At 29.9% G+C, this 21,463-nt stretch overlaps 2 protein-coding genes across 5 annotated transcripts in view; both read left to right on the top strand.

Moving 5' to 3' along the window:
• The window catches only part of LOC105204291 (UDP-glucosyltransferase 2-like), a 35,755-nt gene extending 21,526 nt beyond the window's left edge, over positions 1–14,229 (top strand). The window contains exons 1-6 of one of the 3 annotated variants that reach the window (XM_039453040.1): positions 6,695–7,154; positions 7,461–7,860; positions 8,101–8,526; positions 9,358–9,589; positions 12,666–12,891; positions 13,793–14,229. In XM_039453040.1, the coding sequence (XP_039308974.1) occupies positions 7,468–7,860; positions 8,101–8,526; positions 9,358–9,589; positions 12,666–12,891; positions 13,793–14,078 (1,563 nt within the window). In that variant the 5' untranslated portion in view covers positions 6,695–7,154; positions 7,461–7,467 and the 3' untranslated portion in view covers positions 14,079–14,229. Of the gene's footprint in view, positions 1–6,694; positions 7,239–7,460; positions 7,861–8,100; positions 8,527–9,357; positions 9,590–12,665; positions 12,892–13,792 lie in introns of those variants that run through there. The other 2 variants (XM_039453039.1, XM_039453038.1) reach the window with 2 other exon arrangements.
• An 838-nt stretch (positions 14,230–15,067) lies between these two features.
• Positions 15,068–21,021, top strand: LOC113003880 (UDP-glucosyltransferase 2). 2 transcript variants are annotated; one of them, XM_039453036.1, is made up of 6 exons: positions 15,068–15,523; positions 15,832–16,234; positions 16,444–16,869; positions 17,721–17,952; positions 19,490–19,715; positions 20,621–21,021. In XM_039453036.1, exons 2-6 carry the CDS (start codon positions 15,839–15,841, stop codon positions 20,904–20,906), a joined length of 1,566 nt encoding a protein of 521 aa, XP_039308970.1. In that variant the 5' UTR covers positions 15,068–15,523; positions 15,832–15,838; the 3' UTR covers positions 20,907–21,021. The 2 variants fall into 2 exon arrangements, with proteins under 2 accessions (XP_039308970.1, XP_039308969.1); XM_039453035.1 differs by having other exon boundaries at positions 15,068–15,608.
• The last annotated feature ends 442 nt before the right edge of the window (positions 21,022–21,463 follow it).

Here is a 21,463-nt window from a genome sequence, read left to right as displayed (position 1 = left end):
TTAAATATTACACTGAAAAAAAGAAAGTTTTGTATGTATAGTAACTTAATGGGACCTTTAAATATTTTAACTACTTCTCAAAACTGCTACATAACGCAAAGGAATTCCAAATGAGCTGTATTCCAGACATTTCTTAGCTACAAATGTTCTTAAAATTATTTGTAAAATTCTAAAATCCTTTTGAAAATATGATATGGGTCGGCTTCTGATTTATACCATTACATCAAAGAAACTGGACCACATATATGTCGTAACGTCGATAAAATTTCGAAAACAATTACTTGCTTCTGAATTAATGACGTATATTAGCATATATTTTTAGACATAGTATTTGAATTATACAAATATCGAGATTAATATATTATTAAGTTTACTTTTTTATTATAACTATGAATACTAATACCCAATCGTAAATAATCGTTCAAAACATATGTCTATACGGTAATATTTAATTAGTCTATGCAGTATTGGCGAATATTATAATTTACACAATAAAAACAATATATTATCAAAACTTATAAATTTCAAAATCAGCATCGGTCAATGGAATAATTTTAAATGAATTTTATTAAAAAATATCCGATATACTATTTTTACTAAGTAAATATGAGTGTTCATTAATTCCTAGGAGATAAATTAAATATTATCAAATCGTTTTAAACAATTTTGTATGCTTGGAAAGGGATTCACAGATGTAATAGAAATATGAACATATGAAAATTATTTAATCTGAGTATGTGTTTTAATCTCAATATGTGAGTAATACGAATATAGTGTTCACAAATATATATCCACATACATCGTTAACGCACAATCAATTAGTTTCGGAATTTCATCGATGTAACGATATGTATTGGGTCCGGTTCGGATTTCTCTCGTTACATAGAAGAAATTGGACCCCATATTTGTCGTTACATTGATGATATTTTGAAATTACACGCTTGCTTCTGTATTAATGAGGTATTTAGACATATACTTTTAGAAACACAGGTCGTATCATGATTACGTCCAGGTTGAAACACATTCGAGTTAAATCAACGTTCATATATTCACATTTTCATTTTATATGTGAATCCTAGTTTCCGAGCAAAGACAATCGATTAAAACACATGTCTTCGATAATATTTAATTAGTCTATGCAGTATTGGCGAATATTATAATTTACATAATAAAAACAATATGTCATCGAAACTTATAAATTTCAAAATCAGCATCGGTCAATGGAACTAATCATTTTAAATGAATTTTATTAAAAAAATATCCGATATACTCTTTTTATTAAGTAAATTTGAGTGTTCGTTAATTCCTAGTGGATAAATTAAATATTATCGAAGCATTTTAAACGATTTTGTACTCTTGGAAACAGGGATTCACAGATGTAATAGAAATATGAACATATGAAAATTGTTTAATCTGAGTATGTGTTTTAATCTCAATATGTGAGTAATACGAATATAGTGTTTACAAATATATATCCACATACATCGTTAACGCAGAATCAATTAATTTCGGAATTTCATCGACGTAACGGCATCTATTGAACCCGGCTCTGATTTCTGTCATTACATCGAAGAAATTGGACCCCATATTTGTCGTTACATAGACGAAATTTTGAAATTACACGCTTGCTTCTATATTAATGAGGTATTTTGACATATATTTTTAGAAACACAGGTCGTGTCATTATTACGTCCAGATTGAAAAACATTCGAGGTAAACCAACGCGTTAATATATTCACATTTTCGTTTTTCATGTAAATCCTAGTTTCTAAGTAAATGCAATCGATTAAAACACATGTCTTTGATGATATTTAATTGGCTACGAGGCATTGACGATTATTTTAATTCACATAATAAAAACGATATGTCGTCGAAATTTATAAATTACAAAATCAGCATTAGACAATGAAACCAATATCTTTAGAAAATTTTTATCTAAAATTTATAAATATCTATCACATATCCTTTTTATTATGTAAATCAGAGTGTTTATTAATCCGGGTAGGCTATTAAATTCTAACGAAGATAAGTACATTAACGATTTTGTACGCTTGGAACCAAGGATTTACAGATGTAATGAAAATGCGAACATACATTTTTCTATCTGGATATGTTTCAATCTCGGTACGTAAGTAATATAAATATTATGTTTAAGGTTAGATTCCGAAACGTCCTTTCCGAGGAAAACTCGAAATACATAGTACACGTAACGTATACTGTATTATATACAATAAAATTTTCCTCCGAAAGGATGTTTTGGAATGCGGTTTAAAATATATATCAACACACATCGTTAACGCAGAATTAATTAATCTCTGAATTTTATCGACGTAACGATATCTATTGGGTCCGGTTCTGATTTCTGTCATTACATCGAAGAAGTTGGACCACATACTTGTCATTACAACGATGAAATGTTGGAATTAATTGCTTGCTTTTATATTAACGATGTACTTTGACACATATTTTTAGACATATCATTCTCATTACGCCGAGATCTAAACTCATATCGAATTAAAATAACATTTAATCATTTTTTTATAATGTACATTTAGCGCTGGAGTGAGGTAACTTATAATTTACATTGGGAGGGTAAGATATGTGGTGGTTCAATAAGTTGCGTACGTATCACAATTTTATTTAATTTTAATGGTTACATTAAGATTTGCAATACTAATAACAGTTTATATTATATTTTAACTGAAAATGTGTTAAAATTTGATTTGGAACGAATTTGTGTTAGATTTACAATAAAAGTGTCAAAACATTTTCATAATTATAAATGATAATCTTATGTTGCTAAATTTTCATTCAAAGTATGGTTAATGTAAAAAGAAAATTGTGTAATCTCTTAATATACACATTAATATATTTGTTATCTCTTATTTTAAATGTATGAATATCGTGAATATCGTGTACCTGTTATATTGTATATGACAATTCGTTCCAAACCAAATTTTAACACATTTTCAGTTAAAATATAATATAAACTGTTATTAGTATTGCAAATCTTAACGTAACCGTTAAAATTAAATAAAATTGCGATACGCAACTTATTGAACCACCACATATCTTACCCTCCCAATGTAAATTATAAGTCGCTTCACTCCAGCAATTAAAGCATGGATGAATAATCAAATGAAGAAGAAAAAATAATAGAAGATAAGATTATATCTTGAAATTTGTTTATGAGCGTTTGTTCCGAAATATTTTATCAAATATCGTGTATGTACTTATGTCATATACAATATAACAGATACACGATATTCATACATTTAAAATAAGAGATAACAAATATATTAAAATGTATATTAAGAGACTACACAATTTTCTTTTTACATTAACCATACTTTGAATGAAAATTTAGCAACATAAGATTATCATTTATAATTATGAAAATGTTTTGACACTTTTATTATAAATCTAACACAAATTCGTTCCAAACCAAATTTTAACACATTTTCAGTTAAAATATAATATAAACTGTTATTAGTATTGCAAATCTTAATGTAACCATTAAAATTAAATAAAATTGTGATACGTACGCAACTTATTGAACCACCACATATCTTACCCTCCCAATGTAAATTATAAGTCACCTCACTCCAGCTAAATGTACATTATAAAAAAATGATTAAATGTTATTTTAATTCGATATGAGTTTAGATCTCGGCGTAATGAGAATGGTATGTCTAAAAATATGTGTCAAAGTACATCGTTAATATAAAAGCAAGCAATTAATTCCAACATTTCATCGTTGTAATGACAAGTATGTGGTCCAACTTCTTCGATGTAATGACAGAAATCAGAGCCGGGTTCAATAGATGCCGTTACGTCGATGAAATTCCGAAATTAATTGATTCTGCGTTAACGATGTATGTGGATATATATTTGTAAACACTATATTCGTATTACTCACATATTGAGATTAAAACACATACTCAGATTAAACAATTTTCATATGTTCATATTTCTATTACATCTGTGAATCCCTGTTTCCAAGAGTACAAAATCGTTTAAAACGCTTCGATAATATTTAATTTATCCACTAGGAATTAACGAACACTCAAATTTACTTAATAAAAAGAGTATATCGGATATTTTTTAAATAAAATTCATTTAAAATTATTAGTTCCATTGACCGATGCTGATTTTGAAATTTATAAGTTTCGATGACATATTGTTTTTATTATATAAATTATAATATTCGCCAATACTGCATAGACTAATTAAATATTATCAAAGACATGTGTTTTAATCGATTGTCTTTGCTCGGAAACTAGGATTCACATATAAAATGAAAATGTGAATATATGAACGTTGATTTAACTCGAATGTGTTTCAACCTGGACGTAATCATGATACGACCTGTGTTTCTAAAAGTATATGTCTAAATACCTCATTAATACAGAAGCAAGCGTGTAATTTCAAAATATCATCAATGTAACGACAAATATGGGATCCAATTTCTTCTATGTAACGAGAGAAATCCGAACCGGACCCAATAGATATCGTTACATCGATGAAATTCCGAAACTAATTGATTGTGCGTTAACGATGTGTGTAGACATATATTTTTAAACGTATATAATATTCGTATTACTCGCGTATCGAGGTTCAAACACATATCCAGATAAAGCAATGTTCATATGTTCACATACTCGTTATATTTGTGAATTCTTATTTCCAAACGTACAAAATACAATTTAGTACACGTATCACCAGTAATATGTAAACAGCTTACTAGGAACTAATGAACACTCTAATTTACGTAATAAAAAATGTATGTCATACAATTTATAAATTTTGATAAAAATTATTTAAAAATAAACGGTTTTGTAAAGTCATGAAATTATGCTGGCTCCAACTTCTTCGATGTAACGACAAAAATCAGAACCGGACCCAACAGATGTCGTTACATCGATGAAATTTTTGAATTAAGTGCTCGTTTAATTGATAAATTATATTAAAAATCATCTAGAAGTAATAATTTTACTATCTGGTTCCATATTTTTAGGTATTACGTGTCGATCAAAATGTATTGTATATTTAACATTTCATTTATGATAGATACTTCTGAATCAAATTCTTGTTTTTATATTTTTACTACATTTTTGCTTATTCTTCAAAAATAATGTTTGTATGAGGTATGAATTTTGATAGCAATGAAAATTAACAAAATATTTATTATTGATATTTCTTTTTATTTATATTGTAATTAAATCCAATAGTATTAACTAATATTAACATCATGTTAACGACTGTATGAAAACAGGAATAGATAATTTTTAATCTGAAATAGAGATTTAACGTATTGAGAAATATACACTATTAACAGAAATTTTCTAATTTGATATAATAAAGCGAATTACATAGGGAGGACCTGTTTTGTTACAATGGGTATATTTAAAATACTAGTACCGGTCCTCTTAATGTGCAATCTATGAACAGAAATTTGGTTCTGGTTTTATACATTACACATCTTTAAATAAACTGGTACCGGTCCTGGTAAATTACTATTCATGTAAAAAAATACCGGGTCGGACCCAATATGTAACAAATGTCCTGATATGTATCACTACATCTCCGAAATGGTACCGATATCTATCAAACCATAAAGATATATATATATATATATATATAATGTTCGGAAATAAAATTTAAGAAATTTAAGTCAGCAACACAGGAATTACAATCTCATAGTTTCTACTACAATTTGAATAATTAACTGTAACTTAATACAAAAATGCAATGATAGAATATTGACTTTTAATATACTCAAACAGACAAGTCGATGTACACGGTAAAAAACACACTGTTGGCTCAGTAATGTTTGCTTTTACCAATATAAATTAACTTTTTACTCGTTTAACTTATTCTTTATTTTTTCTAGAATCTTGAAAAACTAGGAAAAGATAAAAAGAAGGTTAAACGAATATTGAAATTAATTTATATTGATAGAAACGGACATGATCAAACTATTCGCTGTAATAATCTCAAATTTAGTCTTAAATTTAATTTTTTTTTCTTAGTTTAACATTTTATGAAAAGCAATAGCTATTTTTTAACGATTATCGCTATGATTTGTTTTTTGTGACATTAATAAAAGTTACAAATATCTAAAGATTAGGTTAGTTTCAGATACAACAGTCAAATTAGAAAACTATTCATCACTGAAACTGATAAAAATTAGAACATTAATTTTCTGGACATTTCTATCAAAATGTTCCGTAACAGATTAGTGTTGGACCCACAAAAAATAAAGCTTCTATAGAAAGTATTTATGCTCTTTTCTGCTCCAGTTTACCATAAAATTGAAAATGTCCATGATTTAATAAATAGAGCTATTTTATTGTTACATCCCAAATTCCATTAAAAAAATTACGAGTTTGTGGTAACCATTATGTTGAATAATGGTTCTATTGAATCTTGAAAACCGTGGTTATTTCTTTACGGGAGAGAGTTTAGCCGCCTCCCTATCATTTTAGCGAGATCTTGACTTTGTCAACGTTCCACATATCTCTGCCCCAAATTTACTTTAGAGCACTATAGAAATGTCTATAGTTCTGAATGTGTTTCTTGAAACAGGTATTGCATATATAGAATGGGGTTCTCCTTATACAACTTTTATAACTTTTAATAAGGTAATGAACATACGTATTACTTTATTAAAAATTATAAAAGTCGTATAAGGAGAACCTCATTCCGTATATGCAATACCTGTTTCAAAAAACACATTCAGAAATATAGACATTTCTATAGCGTTCTAAAGTAAATTTGCGGTAGTGATTGTAATCCTTAAAAATTAGTACGCAGCTTATAAAAAAAAAGCAACGAAAGAAACATACGGATTAACTTTCTTGCTTGTCATTCACTTGACATCGACATGACAAATACAAATAGCGATTAAATGCTTTTTTACCATTAGATTATCCGCAAAGCTGATTATTATTCAAAACACTAGTAACATATACGTATGAATTCAAGCGTATCTATAGCATTATCATCTACAATATATTGCACTTATTATAAATGCATTCATTTTATGTTTCTACAATGAGTTATGTGTTATATATGTATGCTATGCAGACATCTAAAATCGCCAGTCTGTAATCGTATGCAATTACGTGGCAACAGGATATAATATCGAAAGGGTGCGTTTATTTAATTAAAATTAATGTTAATTAGAGACTAACTCGAAATTTAAATACTAAAACGAGTAAAAGACAAATTTAAAAGTAAGTTTATATTTATACATATATCTACGGATATGAATCCAGAAAAGGTCGTCAACGACCTAACAAGTGCATGACACGCAAAAAAAATATTAATACATAATACAAAATTAAAGTAAATTAAGTACGGAAGTAACAAAGTTTCAACGACTTTAAATTAATTGTTAACGAATAGTTAATTCATTATTCTTGATTATTAAAATTGAAATTTATATAAAATTGCAGATAAAAAATGCGAGTGTTATCAGTCATTTTTCTTTGGTTGTACTATCTGTCAGTTTGTAATGGATATCGTTTGCTCGGAATATTTCCCTTACAAAGCAAGAGTCATTTTAGCATGTTCGAACAACTGATGAAGGGCCTGGCCAGGAAGGGCCATCAGGTCGACATAGTCAGCAGTTTTCCATTGGAGAAGTCTTATCCAAATTACACTGATCTCGTGACACTACCAATAACTAGAGAGGTGGTGAACAAACTTTCCTATGCTGAAATGAAGAACTTTACTATGAATCCGACATACGTTAGTGGGACAGTAGGAAATGAAGTTTGCGAACATTTAGGAAACACGAAAATAAAAGAGCTAGCGCAACCAAAGTATCCGTCTTACGACGCAGTTATAATGGAGGTACATAATAGAAAATCATAATTTTTTGCATGAATATTCCTCTAAATTAATAATAAAAATCCGAGTAAAAATCTATCTAGCTAATGTAATGCAATATTATATATAAAGTATTTTTTTTACTTCCTTTCAGAAAAACCTTTCTTGTCGATCTAATAACATTCGTTAACAGATATCTACCATCTCAATCTCATACAATAAAATCTTTTAATAATCATTTCTTTACTTTATTTGTTTTCTTAGGTTTTTGCTGCGCAATGTTTCAGTATCATCGCTTACTTATTGAAAATTCCTATGATCGGAGTTAGCACTACAGGAACGCTGTACCCGTGGCTACCTCATATAATCGGTCAACCTGAAAATCTAGCCTTCGTGTCGAATAATATTTTAGGTTTCACCACCCCTATGAATTTCTGGCAACGACTATGTAACGTCTTGCGCACATTCTACGACAAATGGTTTTTTGATTACTTGACGACACGGGTGCAAGACAGGTTGATAAGAGAGAACTTCGGACAGGACATGCCGAGTGTACGGGAATTGGAGAGGAAGCTGTCGCTGATCCTCAGTAATTCTCACATCACGCTAGATGGGATACAGCCGAAGACACCTGCCGTGGTGGACGTGGGAGGGCTCCATATCCATGCTGAAAATCAAACGTCGCAACTCGTAAGTCGGCTCTTTTTGTGACCATTTTCACATTTTTGTTATAGTGCACCTCAACGGATGACGAGCTTGCTCGCATGATGCTCCATAGTCAAGTAATCATCGTTACGGGATATCATGCATATCGTGTAAAATGATACATAATTTGATGCGTGAGACAGCATTAAAACTTTTTTTTTTTCACGACTTGTACATCTTCAAGCATTGCTCCGGAAATTACTGCTTATCAGGGTGTTTAAAGCAAACTAAAAAAAAGAAAAGAGAATGAGTTTCAGTAAAATCAAGTTTTCAATACAATAGTTCCCTTGTTTCTCATTAGTATAGAAAATGATTTATAGATTACTACTACTTTTAAAATTGTTTGTTCATAATCGAGTAATCGTTTAACGTGGCAATTGCAGATTTCATAATTTTGGATTTTTTTGTATTACTGTGAAATATTTTGCAATAACATTTTAAAATACAGAATAGTATGAGAGAAAAATCAATGCGTATAAATAATGATGTTTATACATGTAATAACGCAGCACATGTTAATTTTTATTCAATTGTTGTTATTCTCTCTTTCCATATACATACATTTATACAAAAGATCGTGTTACCGATACCATTAACATAATAACGTTACACACATGACCTATTATATTCGAGGAATACCTTAGGAATATCTTTAAGATATTAAAACGTCCTTAGAGGAAGGAAGAAAGGACGTTTCTTTGGCAGTCTTTGTTATAGAGGTTGTTAAGATTATTAGTAAATGGTACATTGGCTGACAACTTTAGCAAATGTGCATAGTTTTGTATCCTTCGCACACTGACACTGTCTCTCCTGCAGGAACTAAAGAAATGGATGGACGACAGTAAAGATGGTTTTATATATTTCACGTTTGGCTCGATGGTGACGATAGAGACGTTTCCACACGAGTTTTTAAGGATCCTTTACGCCTCCTTAGGCAAAATTGCACCAGTGCGGGTTTTAATGAAGGTAACAGCTCCGGAGAAACTGCCACCCGGTTTGCCCGAAAATATCCATATATCTCCTTGGATGCCGCAGCTCATGGTATTGAGTGAGTATCACTCTGTTAAGCTATATCACTTCTGCAATATTTTTTATTTATGAAGATTTTATCTTCAGAATATAACATATTGAAGACTTTCTTTCAAGCAACAAATATGTGAATATTGCATCATCTAAATTTCACGTTTCTCCGATTATTTATTCTTCTATGAACAAGTTATAAAGAGTAATGCCAAATATTGCCCAAAAATTTTGTAATTTAAATTAAAATTTAAATAAAGAGTGATGCCAAAAAACTTGTTTTTAGCCCATTTCTTGGACTTTGAATTTCAAATCTTTTTTCATGTCAAATAGTACTGTATAATGGAACATTAATTTCAGAAAAATTTTGGGCTAAGCATAAGCGCGGTTTCGAAGATATAAAGGGTTGAATGTGATGGTTTCTCGTAACATAGGACACCGTTTTTAGACTTCTTTGTTGTTGTTTGAATAAAAGTTACTATTTCTCATGTACTATTGCGCGTTGAAGACGAATCTGGTAAGCAAATTGCTCTATCATGTCAGATTTCTTAGAAAAGTTTCACAAATGATTATTTTTATCACACCATGTCGTAAAAAAGACCTATTTTTACTTATCTAAAAATCTATCACTCACATTAAAAAAACACACCAATCTGCGAGAGGCAAGGGGACTTTCAGTAAAAAAGCATCTTGATCGTGAAAGGCGGTGTCACGTGTCACTGTAACTCCATCCATCTAGAGGAGTTTTTATACTAGACGAAAACTAAGGTGATATTTCAATCCGGCATAAAAATCCATAAGAAACAACGTTTTATTTTGTTATACAGGGTGATTCAGAACGACCCATGTGACCCTGTAAAGACGTGTTCTTGAATAAATTCTGAGACGATTTTTCCTGTACGAAAATTTTGTCCAACGCTTACTTTTTGAATAATAAGAGGATAAAGTTAGCGAATCACGGGCCGTGTACACATGGTAGACAAAGGCGGCGCAACTCACCGACCGACGCGGGCGCTTACCCGTGTCGGACGGTGAGTTCCGCCGCCTTTGTCTACCATGTGTACACGGCCCGTGATTCGCTAACTTTATCCTCTTATTATTCAAAAAGTAAGCGTTGGACAAAATTTTCGTACAGGAAAAATCGTCTCAGAATTTATTCAAGAACACGTCTTTACAGGGACACATGGGTCGTTCTGAATCACCCTGTATATATTAGATAGATTTTTAGATTAATAGAAATAGATTTTTTTTTAACGCCATGATGAGATAAAAATGATCATTTGTGATACTTTTCTGAGAAATTTGACATGATAGAGCAATTTGCTTAGCAGATTCGTGTTCAGCGTGCATAAATACATAGGAAATAGCAACTTTTATTCAAACAACGGAAAAGAAGTCTACAACCGGCGCCCTATGTTATGAGAAACCATCACTTTCAACCCTTTATGTCTCCGGAATCGCGCTTATGTTCATCTTAAAATTTCTCTGGAATTAATGTTCCATCATATAGTACTCTTTAGCATAAAAAAAGTTTGAAATTTGAGGTCCAAGAAATGGGCTAAAGAACAGGTCTTTTTGGCATCACTCTTTATTTAAGTTTTAATTTAAATTAAAATATTTACAAAAATTTGTTAACATCACAGTATTTGTAAATATTGTTATAATTATTATTATAATGATAATTTTTTATGATTAATATTTATAGTTTAACCATAATAAATTATTATTAATATTTCAATTAAAATTTTAATGTTATATTTTTATTATTATTAACAATAACAATAATTTGTTATTATGAATAATAATATGAAATATTAATATGGGAAGGTCGGGTGGTATCGGACACTTAAGCTTTTTCACAAATATTTCTTTGTTAAAAGCTAAATTTGAACATATTCTATATCATACAAAACTTCATTCTTATACTAAAATACCTCTTAAAACCCGTTTTCCTAAAATAAAAATATTAATTGTTTTTTTTAATACTTTTTATAGGCATTGCATTTCTATCATGCTTATTTGTGAAGGATTATATCGGACGTGATACAATGTGTGAGAAAAAAGTCATTTTTGGTGTAATAAACAACTTTTTATATATAATTATATCATTATTATATATTATATGTTATTATATATGTATCTTATTATTATTATTATTTTGTATTATTATTGTATATACACACTAAAAACAAAAATGTTCGAAAAAGTCCACTCTAAATTTTTTTAGTAAAATAACTCAAAAGTTAAATTAGAATAACTTAAAATAAGAGTTATTTTCAAAAGTTAAGTTAAAATAACTTAAAATTAAAATTATTTTAGCTTAACTTTTCAGTTATTTTAATATAAATTTTAGAGTGGCTTTTCTGATACATTTTATATTTTATTTTGTAAGTAACATAAGTTAATAAATGAAAATAAACTTTTCTTAACGTAACAGTAAAATAAACAGTCTTTAAAAATTCAATTTTTTTATATTTTTAACATTTTTTTTCTAATCGCCATTTTCTTATTTTTAATTTTTTCTATGATTTTGTTCATTCCTTTTTCGTATCATTTATGACGTAATTTGCACATATTACTCTATAAAACAAAAAGTGTTGTAAGAATTTAAGTTTTATTAACCGTAAAGATTGTCTGATATAATCTGCAATTCATCTGTAAGCCTAACGAGATTTATAGCCTACAACTTAAAGGATAATCAACGTTGTTTCTAACAATAAACTAACAACCTACTTATACTTACTTTCAGACAAGCTACAACAGTCAGAAATTATCTTTGTTTACTGAAAACAGCTGTATACAATACAAAATTTATTGTAACTTGTCAACACTACTGCGTTTGTTCTAATATGGCGTCAGCCGTACCCCGTTCGTCAGTCAACACGCCGATTATTTCATAGGTGTTGTCTTTAGGGGCAATGGCTTGAAACAATTTTTGTCCGATACTACCCGCTATCCGGTACTGCCCGACTTTCCTTTATATAACTATATATTAATTTTTATAAATTTTAATAGTTCCAAAAGCTGTAAATTATTGCAAATTGTCTTTTCTGAAGAAAATTTGCACAAATGATAAAACTGTCCAATATAAATTGATCTTATAGAACATTCTAATATAAAAGCCTTTATCACTCATGGCGGATTGATGAGCACGCAAGAAGCGATATCATGCGGTGTCCCTATGATCGGTATACCGCTTTTCCTCGATCAATTTACGAATATCAATGCCTACGTTGTCAAAAACATTACTATACGACTGGACATTAATGAGATTACCGAAAGAAGCATGGATGCAGCCTTAAATGTAATATTACAAAACCTTCTGTACAGGTACAAGACGCCGTCTTGTTTTACTATAATTTTATCATTATCGCAAATTATTGCTTGGATAAAAACTGTTTATGTTTGAACAAACATAGATGTGAATGCTCATATTGTTGTTGAGCATAAAAGTATATAAGATTAACGGTCAAGATTAACGAGTTCAAACATAAAAGGAAATAATGTAAATAAAATTGATTGCCATTAATTACAATAGAAAACATTTTTTAATTGGAACGTTCCGGCTCTACTAAGCCTTTTTCAGCCAAACAATTCATGAAATTAAACAAAACGTTTTAACAATATAAAAAAAATCAAACATTATTTGTTAAAAATAATTTGCTCGCATATCGAATATTGCGGATATATTTTTTCCCGATGGCGAACAAACGATCTTGACCATGAATTTGTTGGTAATCCATCTCTTCTTTTTAGTGAGATTACAATTTTTCCAAAATTACATAATGAGCCAACAAAACTTTATACTACATAATATAATTCGACAAACGCAGTTTTTGCCACGTTTGTTATTTGGTGGACATGTATATAATGATAAAAAAAGAATATGTGAGCGTTCACCATCGGCTAACGGTCTCATTGTCAAGGCAAACGAAGCACAACCTGTAGTAGAGGCAAAACGTTCCAATTTAAAATTTCTTTTTATTGTAATTAATAGCAATTATTTTTATTTATATTATTTCCTTACCCGTTTTTGCTCGTTAACATTGACCTTTCTTATTTACTTTTATGTTTATGTATACTTGAAATAACGTACGCGTAACATATACATATTTTCCTATTTTTACACAATAATGCTTTTATTATTATCATAAATTTGTATGCATAGAATTTTTTTTTATCTATTTTAAAAGTTATTGAATACACTTTTATAACTCATTTTCTACTTCAGGGAATCTGCGCAGAATCTATCCCGACGATTCCTCGATCGACCAATAAATGCTATTGACACAGCTACTTATTGGATCGAGTACGTCATCAAATACGGTGAAAATTCTTTGCGATCGCCTGCGATGGATATGACCTGGTGGCAATTGTCTCTCGTCGATGTCATAGGATTTCTTCTCTTTTGCGCAACAATCATTATTACTGTAATAGTATTCATTATGCAATTCATATTGAAATTGAAGCACAAAGATATTAATACGTTATATTCAAAAAAGTTTAAAGCTCATTAATTATTAAGTATAGATAAATAATTCAGTGCGTTTTGTTTCATATTTATATCTTTGCACAAACATTTATCGAAGAAAACATAATTATATAACTTTGTTAATAAAAGTATTGTGGAACCTAAATAAAAGAGCATCGTGTTTTTCTAAATGCATATGTTGCATTTTGATATTCTTTAACAAATATTTATTAAATATAATATAATTTTTTGATACATTTCGTGGTAGCTTAATTGTGTGGCTAATCACGAATACAAATCACGTGTATTCATTATAAGAGATATATTTGAGAGTAATTTTATACAGATTATATTAACAGTCTTAAACGTGAACATCTTCTTAAAGGCGAGCGGGGCAACCAAGTAACATTCTGCGTTGTCAAGTGGGGAAAAAATAAAAAAACGTAATTCTTAGTTCTGTCTCCTGTCACACATCCTTCAGTCATCTATAGTAGCAATCTATCAATATCCCTAGGAACAAAAAAGACTAAAGACATACAACATAAATGATAAAAGCAATATCTCACAAATTGTACTCGCAGAAAAGTCGCACATTGTTTATACAACGTATTCATTATGTACAGATAAATTTATATTATTTTTACAAAATAAAAATCAAGACGAGCATAATATGATCAAAATATAAATATTGTTAAACAATTACACTTTATCTGGTAGAAAACTTAAATTTACATAAACTTATTTTGGATGTGTCGATTAAAAACAAAAATATGTATATATATATATATATATATATATATATATATATATATATATATTTTAGCGAGTTCTTGACTTTGTCAACGTTCCACATATCCCTGCCGCAAATTTACTTTAGAGCACTATAGAAATGTCTATAGTTCTGAATGTGTTTCTTGAAACAGGTATTGCATATACAGAATGGGATTCTCCTTATACAACTTTTATAACTTTTAATAAGGTAATGAACATACGTATTACTTTATTAAAAATTATAAAAGTCGTATAAGGAGAACCTCATTCCGTATATGCAATACCTGTTTCAAAAAACACATTCAGAAATATAGACATTTCTATAGCGTTCTAAAGTAAATTTGCGGTAGTGATTGTAATCCTTAAAAATTAGTACGCAGCTTATAAAAAAAAAGCAACGAAAAAAACATGCGGATTAACTTTCTTGCTTGTCATTCACTTGACATCGACATGACAAATACAAATAGCGATTAAATGCATTTTACCATTAGATTATCCGCAAAGCTGATTATTCAAAACACTAGTAACATATACGTATGAATTCAAGCATATCTATAGTATTATCATCTACAATATTTTGCACTTATTATACATGCATTCATTTTATGTTTCTACAATGAGTTATGTGTTATATATGTATTCTGTGCATAAACCTAAAATCGCCAGTCTGTAATCGTGTGCAGTTACGTGCAGCTGGCAATACGATATAATATCGCAAGGGTGCGTTTATTTAACTAAAATTAATGTTAATTAGAGGACTAACTCGAAATTTAAATACTAAAACGAGTAAAAGACAAATTTAAAAGTAAGTTTATATTTATACATATATCTACGGATATGAATGCAGAAGAGGTCATCAACGACCTAACAAGTGCATGACACGCAAAAAAAAATATTAATACGTAATACAAAATTAAAGTAAATTAAGTACGGAAGTAACAAAGTTTCAACAACTTTAAATTAATCGTTAACGAATAGTTAATTCATTATTCTTGATTATTAAAATTGAAATTTATATAAAATTGCAGATAAAAAATGCGAGTGTTATCAGTCATTTTTCTTTGGTTGTACTATCTGTCAGTTTGTAATGGATATCGTTTGCTCGGAATATTTCCCTTACAAAGCAAGAGTCATTTTAGCATGTTCGAACAACTGATGAAGGGCCTGGCCAGGAAGGGCCATCAGGTCGCCATAGTCAGCAGTTTTCCATTGGAGAAGTCTTATCCAAATTACACTGATCTCGTTATACTACCAATAACTAGAGAGGTGGTGAACAAACTTTCCTATGCTGAAATGAAGAACTTTACTATGAATCCGACGTACGTTACTGGGACAATAACAGGAAACGAAGTTTGCGAACATTTAGGAAACACGAAAATAAAAGAACTGACGCAACCGAAGAATCCGTCTTACGATGCAGTTATAGTAGAGGTGCATAATAGAAAATCATATTCTCTTTAAATTAATAATAAAAATCTATCTAGCTAATGAAATGCAAAATTATATTTTAAAGTTTTTTTTTTCCCCCAGAGAAACTTTTCTTGTTGATCTAATAACATTCGTTAACAGATATCTACTATCTCAATCTCATACAACGAAATCCTTTAATAATCAATTCTATACTTCATTTGTTTTCTTAGGTTTTTGCTGCGCAATGTTTCAGTATCATCGCATACATATTGAAAATTCCTATGATCGGGGTCAGCACTACAGGAACGCTGTACCCGTGGCTACCTCATATAATCGGTCAACCTGAGAATCTGGCCTTCGTGTCGAATAACATTTTAGGTTTCACCACTCCTATGAATTTCTGGCAACGATTATGTAACGTCTTGCGCACACTCTACAACAAATGGTTTTTCGATTACTTGACGACACGGGTGCAAGACAAGCTGATAAGAGAGAACTTCGGACAGGACATGCCGAGTGTACGGGAATTGGAGAGGAAGCTGTCGCTGATCCTCTGCAATTCTCACATCACGCTAGATGGGATACAGCCGAAGACACCTGCCGTAGTGGACGTGGGAGGGCTCCATATCCATGCTGAAAATGAAACGTTGCAACCCGTAAGTCGGCTCTTTTTGTGACCATTTTCACATTTTTGTTATAGTGCACCTCAACGGATGACGAGCTTGCTCGCATGATGCTCCATAGTCAAGTAATCATCGTTACGGGATATCATGCATATCGTGTAAAATGATACATAATTTGATGCGTGAGACAGCAGTAAAACTTTTTTTTTTTTCACGACTTGTACATCTTCAAGCATTGCTCCGGAAATTACTGCTTATCAGAGTGTTTAAAGAAAACTAAAAAAAAGAAAAGAGAATGAGTTTCAGTAAAATCAAGATTTCAATACAATAGTTCCCTTGTTTCTCATTAGTATAGAAAATGATTTATAGATTACTACTACTTTTATAATAAATTGTTTGTTCATAATCGAGTAATCGTTTAACGTGGCAATTGCAGATTTCATAATTTTGGATTGTTGCGTGTTACTGTAAAATATTTTGCAGTAACGTTTTAAAAACGGAAATACAGAATAGTTTGAGAAGAAAATCAAACTATTAATAATTATTAATAATGATGCATATACATATAATAACGCAGCACATATTAATTTTTATTCAATTGTTGTTATTCTCTCTTTCCATATACATACATTTATGCAAAAGATCGTGTTACCGATACCATCAACATAATAACGTTACACACATGACCTATTATATTCGAGGAATACCTTAGGAATATCTTTAAGATATTAAAACGTCCTTAGAGGAAGGAAGAAAGGACGTTTCTTTGGCAGTCTTTGTTATAGAGGTTGTTAAGATTATTAGTAAATGGTACATTGGCTGACAACTTTAGCAAATGTGCATAGTTTTGTATCCTTCGCACACTAACACTGTCTCTCCTGCAGGAACTAAAGAAATGGATGGACGACAGTAAAGATGGTTTTATATATTTCACGTTTGGCTCGATGGTGACGATAGAGACGTTTCCACACGAGTTTTTAAGGATCCTTTACGCCTCCTTAGGCAAAATAGCACCCGTGCGGGTTTTAATGAAGGTAACAGCTCCGGAGAAACTGCCACCCGGTTTGCCCGAAAATATCCATATATCTTCTTGGATGCCGCAGCTCATGGTATTGAGTGAGTATCACTCTGTTAAGCTATATCACTTCTGCAATATTTTTTATTTATGAAGATTTTATCTTCAGAATATAACATATTGAAGACTTTCTTTCAAGCAACAAATATGTGAATATTGCATCATCTAAATTTCACGTTTCTCCAATTATTTATTCTTCTATGAATAAATTATAAAAAGTATTGCCAAATTTTGCCCAAAAATTTTTTAATTCAAATTAAAATTTAAATAAAGAATGATGCCAAAAAGACCTGTTTTTTAGCTCATTTCTTAGATCTCGAATTTCAAACCTTTTTCTATGCCGAATAGTACTGTATAATGGAACATTAATCCCAGAAAAATTTTAAGCTGAGCATAAGCGCGGTTTCGGAGATATAAAGGGTTAAATGGGATGGTTTCTTGTAACACAGGGCACCGTTTTTAGACTTTATTTTTTGTTGTTTGAATAAAAGTAACTATTTCTTATGTATTTTTGCGCACTGAACACGAATCTGGTAAATAAATTGCTCTATCACGTCAGATTTCTTAGAAAAGTGTCATAAATGATCATTTTTATCACACCATGTCGTAAAAAAGACCTATTTTTACTTATCTAAAAATCTATCACTCACATTAAAAAAACACACCAATCTGCGAGAGGCAAGGGGACTTTCAGTAAAAAAGCATCTTGATCGTGAAAGGCGGTGTCACGTGTCACTGTAACTCCATCCATCTAGAGGAGTTTTTATACTAGACGAAAACTAAGGTGATATTTCAATCCGGCATAAAAATCCATAAGAAACAACGTTTTATTTTGTTATATATATTAGATAGATTTTTAGATTAATAGAAATAGATTTTTTTTTAACGCCATGATGAGGTAAAAATGATCATTTGTGATACTTTTCTAAAAAATCTGACATGACAGAACAATTTGCTTACCAGATTCGTGATCAGCGCACAAAAATACATGGGAAATAGCAATTTTTGTTCAAACAACGGAAAAGAAGTTTAAAACCGGCGCCCTATGTTATGAGAAACCATCACTTTCAACCCTTTATGTCTCCGTAATCGTGCTTATGCTCATCTTAAAATTTCTCTGGAATTAATGTTCCATCATATAGTACTTTTTGGCATAAAAAAAAGTTTGAAATTTGCGGTCTAAGAAATGGACTAAAAAACAGGCCTTTTTGTCATTACTCTTTATTTAACTTTTAATTTAATTAAGATATTCACAAAGATTTATTAACATTACAGTTTTTATAAATATTGTTATAATTATTATTATAATGATAATTTATTATGATTAATATTTATAGTTTAACATTAATAAATTATTATTAAAATATTTCAATTAAAATGTTAATGTTATATTTATATTATTATTAACAATAACAATAATCTGTTAATATGTATAATGATATGAAATATTAATAATTATATACTAATTTTTATAAATTTTAATAGCATCAAAAAGCTGTAAATTATTGCAAATTGTTTTTTTTTTTTAAGTAAATTTGCAAAAATGATAAAACTGTCCAATATCAATTAATGTTGTAGAACATTCTAATATAAAAGCCTTTATCACCCATGGCGGATTGATGGGCACGCAAGAAGCGATATCATGCGGTGTCCCTATGATCGGTATACCGCTTTTCATGGATCAATTTACGAATATAAATGCCTACGTTGTCAAAAATATTGCTATACGACTGGACATTAATGATATTACCGAAAGAAGCATGGATGCAGCCTTAAATGCAATATTAAAAGACCCTCTATACAGGTAGAAGACGCCGTTTTGTGTTACAATAATTTTGTCATTATGGTAAATTATTACTCGGACAAGAACTGTTTATGTATAAACAAACATAGATGTGAATGCTCGTATTGTTGTTGGACATAAAAGCATATAAGTCTAACGGTCAAGATTAACGAGTTCAAACATACAAGGAAATAATATAAATAAAAATAATTGCCATTAATTACAATAGAAAATAATTTTTAATTGGAACGTTTTGGCTCTACTGAACCTTCTTCAGCCAAACGATTCAAAAAATTAATCAAGTCATTTTTTAATATTTAAAAAATCTAACATTATTTGTTAAAAATAATTTGCTCGCATATCGAATATTGCGGATATATTTATTTTCCCCGATAGCAAACAAACGCTCCTGACCATGAATTTGTTGGTGATCCATCTCTTCTTTTTAGTGAGAATACAATTTTTCCAATATTACATAATGAGCCAACAAAACCTTATACTACATAATATAATTCGACAAACGCAGTTTTTGCCACGTTTGTTATTTGGTGGACATGTATATAATGATGAAATGAAAAATATGTGAGCGTTTACCATCGGCTAACGGTCTTCCTGTCAGGGCAAACGAAGCACGACATGTAGTAGAGCCGAAACGTTCTAATTGAAAATTGTCTTTTATTGTAATTAATAGCAATTATGTTTATTTATATTATTTCATTATTTGTTTTTGCTCGTTAACATTGACTGTTCTTATTTACTTTCATGTTTATGTATACTTGAAATAACATACGCGTAACTTGTACATGTTTTCCTATTTTTGCACAATAATGCTTTCATTATTATTATCTTAAATTTGTATGCATAGAATTTCTTATGATCTATTTTAAAGTTTATTGAATACACTTTTATAACTCATTTTTACTCAGGGAATCTGCGCAGAATCTATCCCGACGATTCCTCGATCGACCAATGAATGCTATTGACACAGCTACTTATTGGATCGAGTACGTCATCAAATACGGCGAAAATTCTTTGCGATCGCCTGCGATGGATATGACCTGGTGGCAATTGTCTCTCATCGATGTGATAGTGTTTCTCCTCTTTTGCACAATAATCATTATTGCTGTAATAGTATTCATTGTGCAATTCATATTGAAATTGAAGCACAAAGATGCTAATACGTTATATTCAAAAAAGTTCAAAACTAATTAATTATTAAGTAAAATAATTCTGTACGTTTTGTTTCACATTTATAACTTTGCACAATTATTTATCGAAGAAAACGTAATTATATAACTTTGTTAATAAAAGTATTGTGGAACCTAAATAAAAGAGTATTGTATTTTTCTAAATGCATATGTTGCGCTTTGATATTCTTTAAAAAATATTTATTAAATATAATTTTATAATATAATTTTTTGACACATTTCTTAATTGCTTAATTGTACTCGCCAAAAAAACACACATCGTTTAAACACCATATTCATTATGTACAGACACATTTATATTATTTTTATAAAATAAAAATTAGGACGAGCATAATATGATCAAAATATAGATATATTATCAAACAATTACACTTTATTTAACAGAAAACTTAAATTTACATAAACTTATTTTAGATGTGTCGATTTTATATATATATATATATCTATTTATATTTATATTTATATTTATATATATTTATATTTATATATTTATATACTGGGTGTAATAAAACAAAGGGACCTGGAGTCTATCATGAGTTAGAGGACACGAATCTAAGTCGA

Source organism: Solenopsis invicta, chromosome 8 (genome assembly GCF_016802725.1).
Source record: "Solenopsis invicta isolate M01_SB chromosome 8, UNIL_Sinv_3.0, whole genome shotgun sequence".
Taxonomy (NCBI): Eukaryota; Metazoa; Arthropoda; class Insecta; order Hymenoptera; family Formicidae; genus Solenopsis; species Solenopsis invicta.
The sequence above is the reverse complement of the archived record's forward strand: the minus strand, read 5'-3'. Positions and strand labels throughout refer to the sequence as shown.

What these genes read in the sequence shown, in the direction of transcription:
- LOC113003880 (XM_039453036.1), top strand. Translation starts at nt 15,839, where the DNA reads ATGCGAGTGTTATCAGTCATTTTTCTTTGGTTGTACTATCTGTCAGTT. An exon ending in ACGATGCAGTTATAGTAGAG is followed by an intron (nt 16,235 to 16,443) that starts GTGCATAATAGA and finishes TTGTTTTCTTAG; the next exon opens with GTTTTTGCTGCGCAATGTTT. An exon ending in TTAAAAGACCCTCTATACAG is followed by an intron (nt 19,716 to 20,620) that starts GTAGAAGACGCC and finishes ATTTTTACTCAG; the next exon opens with GGAATCTGCGCAGAATCTAT.